Source organism: Gracilinanus agilis, unplaced genomic scaffold (genome assembly GCF_016433145.1).
Source record: "Gracilinanus agilis isolate LMUSP501 unplaced genomic scaffold, AgileGrace unplaced_scaffold48509, whole genome shotgun sequence".
Classification (NCBI taxonomy): domain Eukaryota; kingdom Metazoa; phylum Chordata; class Mammalia; order Didelphimorphia; family Didelphidae; genus Gracilinanus; species Gracilinanus agilis.
Window position 1 is genome coordinate 1 of NW_025383032.1, and position 9,093 is coordinate 9,093.

The window sequence follows — 9,093 nt, forward strand, 5'->3', positions numbered from 1 at the left end:
CTCTCTCTCTCTCTCTCCCTCCCTCCCTTCTTCTCTCTCCCTCCCTCTCCCACCTTATTCTCCATTAGTCCTGTCACTTAGGTTAGAAGATCTAGGTTCAAATGCCAGCTTTAACACTTCTAACTCTAGGACCTTGGCTAAGTCTCTTTACCTCACTAGCCTCAGCTTGCTCATCTATAAAATGAGAAAATTAGACTAGGTGACTTCTAAGATCTCTTTCCAGCTCTGCCACTCTGTTTGCTAGTATTTGGACCTTTTAAATCCTTTCTAGCTCCAAATGCTATAATGAGGGAATTCTTTAGTTAGACTTTATCAGGTCCCACTTTAATGCCCTACTGCATTCTCGGTGGAGGTTCCACAGACCTGTTGCCTCCTGAAGCCGTACCTGTGGTAGAAAGCAGCAGTCAAGAGGACCATTGAGAACTCATTGGGCCTCTGGTCTGTGTAGCCCCAAGAGCCTTTAGTTTCATCCCAGAAGTGGCTCTGGGTCTGGAAACCGACAATGCGTTCTGGAAAGCTCTGCCACACAACAAAGGCAAAGTCCACCTGTTGGAGGAATTGTAAGGAGACTCTTAAAAGGATTTCCCCAGTGGGCGCCCCCTATGAGATGTCAAGCAGGTAGCAAGAAATGTGGAAAATTCAGATTAGATTTCTGAAAGAAATTTCAGAACCATTAACACCAAGTCAAATCAACAAGTATTTATGATATTAATAATATGGAAATGGGTCTTGATCAATGACACATGTAAAACCCAGTGGAACTGCTCATTGGCTATGGGAGAGGGGATGGGAAGAGGGGAGGGAAAGAACATGAATCCTGGAACCATGAAAAAAGATTCTTAATTAATTAAATAAATAAACACAAGTATTTATGAAAGCCCCAGTTATATGTCAGGCATGTGCTAAATTCTGTGGGTACAAAGAAAAGCAGAAAATAGTCCCTTCTTTCAAGGAGCTCACAATCTAATGGGGGAGACAACAAAGGAGCAACTATGTACATCTAGAAGCAAAATGTTTTACTGAGAGAGGATCCAGAAGCTCCTTTTCTGGAGATTTTTTTTTTAACCCTTAACTTCTGTGTATTGGTTCCTTGGTGGAAGAGTGGTAAGGGTGGGCAATGGGGGTCAAGTGACTTGCCCAGGGTCACACAGCTAGGAAGTGTCTGAGGCCAGATTTGAACCTAGAACCTCCCATCTCTAGGCTTGGCTCTCAATCCACTGAGCTACCCAGCTGCCCCGTTTTCTGGAGATCTTTAAATGAGGAAGCTGGTTGTTTATCAGGGAAAGTGATGAAAGTAGAGGTATGGATGATATGACTTCTTTAGGTCCTCCTAAACCAGAAGTTATTTGTGAGCCCTAAAAGGAAACTTAAAATATAATAGTAGAGCAGAAGGAGCCTTATAATAGAGACCGTCACACCATCAGCAAAGTAGTATTTGTTAACAAGGATAAGCTAGAAGCCTTCCAATAAGATCAGGAATGAAACTAGAATGTCCATTATCACCAGTATTATTTAATATAGTATTAGAAATGCAAGCAATAGCAATAAGAGAAGAAAGAGAAACTGAAGGAATCAGAATGGGCAAAGAGGTCATAAAACTATCTCTTTTTGCAGACAACATGACAAAATATGTGGAAAATCCTAGAGGCTCAGCTAAAAAGTTAGTGGAAATGATAATTTTAGCAAAGTAGTAGGATATAAAATAAACCATAATCATCAACATTTTGATATATCACTAACAAAGCCCTGAAAGAGATAGTAAGAGATAGCCCCATTTAAAATAACCACAGAGAGAATAAAACACCTAGAAGTATACCTGCCAAAACAAACCCAGGAACTACATGAACATAATTATCAAATACTTTTTTTATACAAATAAAGTCAAATTTAAATAATTGGAGAAGTATTATGGGTGGGCAGAACCAATAAAATTAAAATGACAATCCTACCTAAACTAACCTACTTATTCAATGCTATCTCAATTACATTATCAAAAAAATTATTTTATTGAGCTAGAAAAAGAGTAACAAAATTCATTTGGATGAACAAAAGAACAAGAATATCAAATGAATTAATTAAAAATACATTAAGGAAGGGAGTCTAGCAGTACCAGATTTTAAACTGTATTATAAAGCAGTAATTATTAAAACTATCAAGTATTGACTAAGAAATAGGAAGATAGCCAGTCAAACAAAACAGACATACAACAAACATAGAAAGATTATAGTAACATTGTATTTGACAGTATAGATCTAAGTTTTAAGAATAAGAACTCACTATTCTGTTTAAAAATTGCTAGGACAATTGGAAAGTAGTTTGGCAGAAATTAGGTATGGACCAATAGCTTATATCATTCACTGAGATAAGATCAAAATAGATACATGATTTAGACATAAAAAGAGAAATAAGCAAATTAGAAGAATAGGGAACATATCTATCAGACTTATGGAAAGAAGAGGAATTTATGAGTAAACAAAAGATGGAGAACATTATGAGATATAAGAAGGATAAATTTGATAACTTAAATTAAAAAGATTTTGTACAAAATAAAACTAGTGTAGCCAAGACTAAAAGGAAAGCACAAAATGGGGGGAGGGTGGATTTTATAGATAGTTTTTTGGATAGAGGTATCATATCTAAAATATATAGAGAACTTGGTCAAATTTATAAGAATAAGAGCTATCCCCCAATTGATAAATGGTCAAAAGATATGAGCAGACATGGATGAAAAAATCAAAACCAGATATAGGTATATGAAAATGTGTTCTAAATCACTACTTATTAGAGAAATGCAAATCTAAGCAATTCTGATATATCCCATATTTATCAGATTAGCTAAAATGATAAAAGAGCAAAATGACAAATGTTGGAGGAGAATATGGAAAAGTGGGGACATAATACATTGTTGGTAGAACTGTGAACTGATCCAACCACTTTGGAGAGCAATTTGGAATTATGTCCCAAAAGCTATAAAACTCTGTCTACCCTTAGACCCAGCAAAAATATCAATAGTATTGCTGGGTCTCCCAAGGAGATCAAGGAAAAAGGAAAAGAATCTATATCTTCCAAAATATTTATAGCAGCTCTCTTTGTGGTGACAAAGAACTGGAAGTCAGCAGGGTATCCATCAATTGGTGAATGGACAAAAAACTTGTTGTATATGATTTTGAGAAAATACTACTGCTTTGTAAGAAATGATGAACAGATTAATTTTAAAAAACCTGGAAGGAATTATACGAGATAATGAAGAATGAAACTGGTAGAGCCAAGAGAACACTATATACAGCTACAGATTTAACATCTGAAGAATACTAGTGAATATTTAGAAAATGAACTGAGAAGTGGAAACATGAAAGACATAATTATATATTTTGTTGGATGATGCCTTTGATGGTGTGGGGAGGGGAGGGCAAGACTGAATAAATAAAAAATAGATAGATAGATAGATAGATAGATAGATAGATAGATAGATAGATAGATACATACATACATACATACATACATACGTGGGGGAATAAGCAACTTGGAAAGACCTACATGAAATAATGGAGTAGAAGCTACAGAATTAATATTCGAAGAATGACTTGTGAATGCCTACCTCCAGAGAGAGAATTTAAAAACAGAAACATAAAAGATATAATTTATCTATGATTTCTTTTTTGGGGGTGATGCCTTCTGGGGTGTAAGGAGGGGAAGGAGGGGTTGAGATATCTGTGAATGACTTCAATTAAAATAAATAAGTAAAGAGACTCGCTTCTGGTCACTCAGTGGCTCAGTGGCTAGTCTGGGACTAGAACACAGGTCTCCAGATTCTCAGTCCAGTGCTCTTCCCTCTCCAGTACACAGCCTCTATTCTCTAGGATTTTTTCAGTCCCCCAGCATCATTGACCATGATGGGGTTGAACATGATACCTGGAACCCACTGGCCTCCCCCAGACCTCACCTCAGTGGTTGAAAGGCTGCTGTGAGCATCCAGGCTGAGGATGGCATCAGTGCTGATGGCACTGTAAGGGAAGAAGCGGTCGCTCTTCTGTAGCAGGAGGAAAATAGGAGTTACTTCCCTGTGAGAAGAGGTAGGGGTAGGAATTCCCCTCTTAGCAATACCACTCCCTCAGGGGCAGCTGGGTGGCTCAGTGGATTTAGAGCCAGGCCTAGAGACAGGAGATCCTGGGTTTAAATCTGGACTTAGACTCTTTCTACTCATATGACCCTGGGCAAGTCATTGAACCCCCATTGCCTAGCCCTTACCACTATTCTGCCTTGCAATCCAAGCTGGAAGGTAAAGATTTAAAAAAAAATACTTTCCTCAAATTCTTTTTTAAAATTTTATTTAATTGATTAATTAAGAAAATGTTTCCAAATATATGATTCATGTTCTTTCTCTCCCCTCTTCCTACCCATCTCCCGTAGCCAATGCACAATTCCACTGACTTTTCCCAAATTCTAAAAACATTAAGAGAAAGAACTGTGGGAGTAGAAATGCAAAAGAAAAACATATTATATCACTTATCACATGTATATATGGGGATGTGATTTGGGGTTTAGGCTTTAAAAGATTGCCTTATAGCAAAAATGAATAATATGGAAATAGATATCAAGTGATAACATTTGTACAACCCAGAGGAATTGCTTGTCAGCACTGGGAAGGGGCAGGGAAGAGGGGAGGGGAAAAATGTATCATGTAAACATGGAAAAATATTTAGAAATAAAAATAAAATACCTTTTCTTGGTCCCAACCCTTTCTGATTACCTTTCTTCCCTCAACCCTCCACTTTTTCTGCCTGCTAGAACCCCTTGGACAAATTCTGAAAGGTACTTTCTAGGATCACACATTGGAAGATCACAGATTTAGAGCTGGAAGGGATCTCAGGCACATTAAGTCCAATCTCCTCATTTTACAGATGGAGAAATGGAGATCCAGGGAAATGAAATGATTTGTACAAGATCAGGTAGGAAGTAAGCATCTAAGATGGGATTTAAACCCAGATCTTCAGATTCCAAATCTAATGTTCTTTCCATAGCAATATACAACCTCCTAGAACTAGTCCAACTCCTTCAAGCTATACACAGATGAGGCTACGGAGGTCTAGAGAGGTTAAGGGATTTGTCTGAGGTCACACAGTTAATATCAGAGCTGAGGCTGGAACCACAGCCAGAACAATGCCCTTTCTACTGGTTTGTGCTGTCCACATCTCCCAGGATGGTCCTCTTTCCCATCTGCCATCACAGAATTCAGACAATCTTTGTGCCCAAGCCCTTCGACTTCATTAATCCCACCACCCTATTTCTTCTGCTGTCTCCTTTCTTTGGGCCCAAGGGCATGCCAGGTTCAGGTCCAGAGAACACTTGGTGTATTTGTCTTAATTTATCAAGATTCCATAGACTAATTAATTTCCTATCAAACTGGTGGCTAGCCTCCTTCCTTCATGTTTCTCCTCATTTCAGTCCTCTCTCAGCTATCCAGGGGATCTTTCTTTAAAAAATTAAAAATTAAAAAAAAAACTCTTACCTTCCATCAGGATGAATTCTAAGATAGAAGAGTGGCAAAGGCTAGGCAATTTGGGTTAAGTGACTTGCCCAGGGTCACACAGCTGGAAAGTGTCTGAGGCCAGGTTTGAATCCAGATCTTCCTAACTCCAGACCTGGTACTCTAGCCATTGTGCTCTCTAGCTGTCCCCAAAGGATCTTTCTAAATCAAAGGTCTGGTCCTGTCAGCTCTTCCTACTCAATAAACAGAGTACTTGGCACACAGTAGGTGCTATCTAAATTCTTATTCCCTTCCTGAGGCACTTAATAGGTGTCAAATAAATAAATGAACAAACTGGTTGAGATAGGAATTGGAAGGAGGGTCCCTCTTCTACCTTCTTTCATCCTCCATCTTCCCCTTACCTTCTTTTTCCCTTCAATGACCATCAGAGGCATGGTAGTCTGGGGCCACTTCCCCTGAGGTGGAGGGGGACTGTCACTGCTCCAGAGAACCAGTATCTATGAGAGAACAGAGGGAGGAAAAAGAACTAAGAGTGGGGCAGGGAGAGCTCAAAACCTCTCCCAGGGATAGGGAAGGAAGATGAGAAGGGGATGTTGTTATTATTGTTATTATTATTATTATTATTCTGTAATGAGTGAGTTGTTGACTCATAACAGTAGCTCTCTGCCCACTGGTCAAGTCTGTAACTAACTAGAAATTTGATGACACGGCATCTGGAAGCACCTGAACCTAATAAACAACAACTCTCATCTCCACCATTTACTTTGTCTCTGTCTTTAACTTCTCCTCTCCCAGTTGCCATTAACAATTATATTTTTGTATCATCATTTTCTTCTAAAGTAACAGAAACCCACATATTAGAACTGGAAGAGACTTTGGAATGTAGAATGTTAGTGCCAGAAGAAATGATAGAATATGGAGTATAGGAGTTGAAAGGAATAGATCATAACATATTGGAGCCAAACCAGGTCTAGAACGCAGAATGTTGGCATGGAGAATGCCCCGGACTAGAAAACACAATAGCCAGAGTGGAACCAGAACATTAAAATGTTGGCGTTGAGAGAGACTTAATAAAACGCTGGAGCTAGACCAGTACTAGAACAGGGAAAGTTGGCATTGCAAAGGACCTAGACTATAAAACATGATAACCGGAATGGATCTAGAGCATGGAATGTTAGAGATGAGAGAAACCTAGATCATAAAACACTGGGGTTAGACCAGATCTAGAACATGGAATGTTGGAGACAAGAGGGATTTGGATCACAAAACAGTGGGGCTAGTCCAGCTCTAGAACATGGAATGCTGGCATTAAAAGCAGACCTAGACCATAAAACATGATAGCAAGAATGGATCTAGAACATGAACTGCTGAGACTGAGAGGAACCTCAATGATAAGCGATCGGCACTAGAGCATATCTAGAACAGTTGCAGTTGAGAGAGACTTAGATAATGTTGGAGTTGAAAGGGATCTTATAACAAAAAACATCGACTATCAGGGCTAAAAGGGGCCATCTAATGCAAACTCATTCTCTGCCTCTTTTCCCTCAGTGAGAAGCAAGGGTTAGTCTTCCTGTTTTATAGATGGGAAAAAACAGGCTCAGAATGAAGGGTGGAGGAAAGAAGCTGACCTGTTCTAGTTCTCTACTCTGAGGGAACCACATCCTCCCCTTTCTCCTTTCAAGTTCTTCCCCCCCACCCTCCATGGGCCCAATTGGGGAAGAGGCAGACCTGGGCACAGTGCTGGGAGCCTGCCACCTCCTGGATCAGCTTCAGGGGGGGCTGGTCCAGGGCCCCCACCCAGATCAGGGCACTGAATTTCCCAGAGGGACAGGAGCCTGTGGAATGGAATGGAGATGGAGACATACTGTTAGGGAGCCAGAGCTTAGAGTTCAGAGGATGTAATGGCGGTGCTGGTGGTGGGGATGGGGGAGTGGATGGGATACCAGAAGGACAGAGGTACTTCCAAGATGAGGAGCTAAGGAGCTGATCTCTCTGATCAGCTGTGAAGTTCTCAGAGGTAGCTCCCAAAAAGGAACACTGGAAAATTTATTGCTCTAGAGATTACTCAATGTATTGGTTTCTGTGGAGTCCTCAGTACCAAGGTAGAGAGGGAGAGGGGAATGGAGGGTTCAGAGCTAGGAAAAAAATCAAATCCAAATCCATAATATATTACAAAGAGAACTGAACCTAAAGTAGGGAAAGACCTGGGTCCAAATCCCACTGCAGAAACTTGGTGTGTGAACTTGAATAAATTACTTTCCATTTCTGTCAGTTTTTTTTTCTGTAAAATGCAGATAATCCCTGCTATAACTATCTTATGTGAGGAACAAATGAGATCATATGTAAGCATTCTGAAAACCTTCAAGTTGTATAAATGTCATCTATCATCATCATTCTTATTATTATTAAATAACTTGCATAAATTTACAGATTAGAAATTCTCAGGGATCTAGCTAGTGGCAATGGTGTGTGTGTGTGTGTGTGTGTGTGTGTGTGTGTGTGTGTGTGTGTGTGTNTGGTGTGTGTGTGTGTGTGTGTGTGTGTGTGTGTGTGTGTGTGTGTGTGTGTGTAAATCCTGGGGATTAGACACCAGGTGGTTGCCTCTACAGGAATGGTCTCTCTGGGATCTTAGGTCTCTTCCATAAAATGGAGATCACAATCAGAATGATAATTACAGGGTCCTGGTGAGGAAAGCATTTTTTAATTCTTGGAGTCCTATAGAATAATAATAAAGAGTTCACATTTATATAATACTTTAAATTTTGCAAAGCAGTGTACATATATCGTGTTACTGAAGCCTCATAACAATCCTGAGAAGTAAGGGCTGTTATTTTCCTCATTGAACAGATGAGAAAACTGAAATTTTGAAAGAGCTAAGTGATTGGTTCTGGGTCACAACACTAGGAACTCAGGCAAGATTCAAACTAAGGTCTACCTTCAAGTACACTAATTTAAATACAACGATCATCATCATCATTATTATTATTATCATCATATTATGTTATATATTATTAATTATAATATATTGTGTTATAATATAATATATGGTATTATATACTATGTGATAATATACTGTTGTATATTATCATATTATATGTTGTGCTATATATTATAATATATTGATATACTATTTATATATAACATAATACACTATATTGTATATTACATTATATGTTATACTGTATATTATAATACATTAATACATCCTTTTATATATAGCATAATATATTATATATTATATGCTATGCTATATATTATATTTATATACTGCTTTATATATATAACATATATTCTATTGTATATTACATTATGTTGTATTGTGTATTCTAATGTATTAATACATCATGTTATAGATTATAACATAATATACTATATTATATAATATATCATATGTTGTGCTATATATTATATATTAATATATCACGTTATATATTATAACATACAATATACTATATTGTATATTGTGACATATACTATATTATATGTCACTAAATCATGTTATACATTATAACATAATACACTATGTTATATATTATATTATCATATTATGCTATTATAATATATTATATTGTATATTATATTATCATATTATAATATACTGTGCA

General features: G+C 37.8%; 1 protein-coding gene across 1 annotated transcript; it reads right to left on the reverse strand.

Moving 5' to 3' along the window:
• Positions 1 to 336: 336 nt before the first annotated feature.
• Positions 337 to 7,858, reverse strand: LOC123255549 (exostosin-like 1; the record flags this gene model as incomplete). Its single annotated transcript, XM_044684320.1, has 4 exons — positions 7,217 to 7,858; positions 5,890 to 5,985; positions 3,944 to 4,030; positions 337 to 546 (listed from the first exon to the last, which is right to left on the reverse strand). Coding segments are annotated over exons 1-4 (528 nt in total), but the record flags the coding sequence as incomplete, so codon positions are not given.
• Positions 7,859 to 9,093: the final 1,235 nt, after the last annotated feature.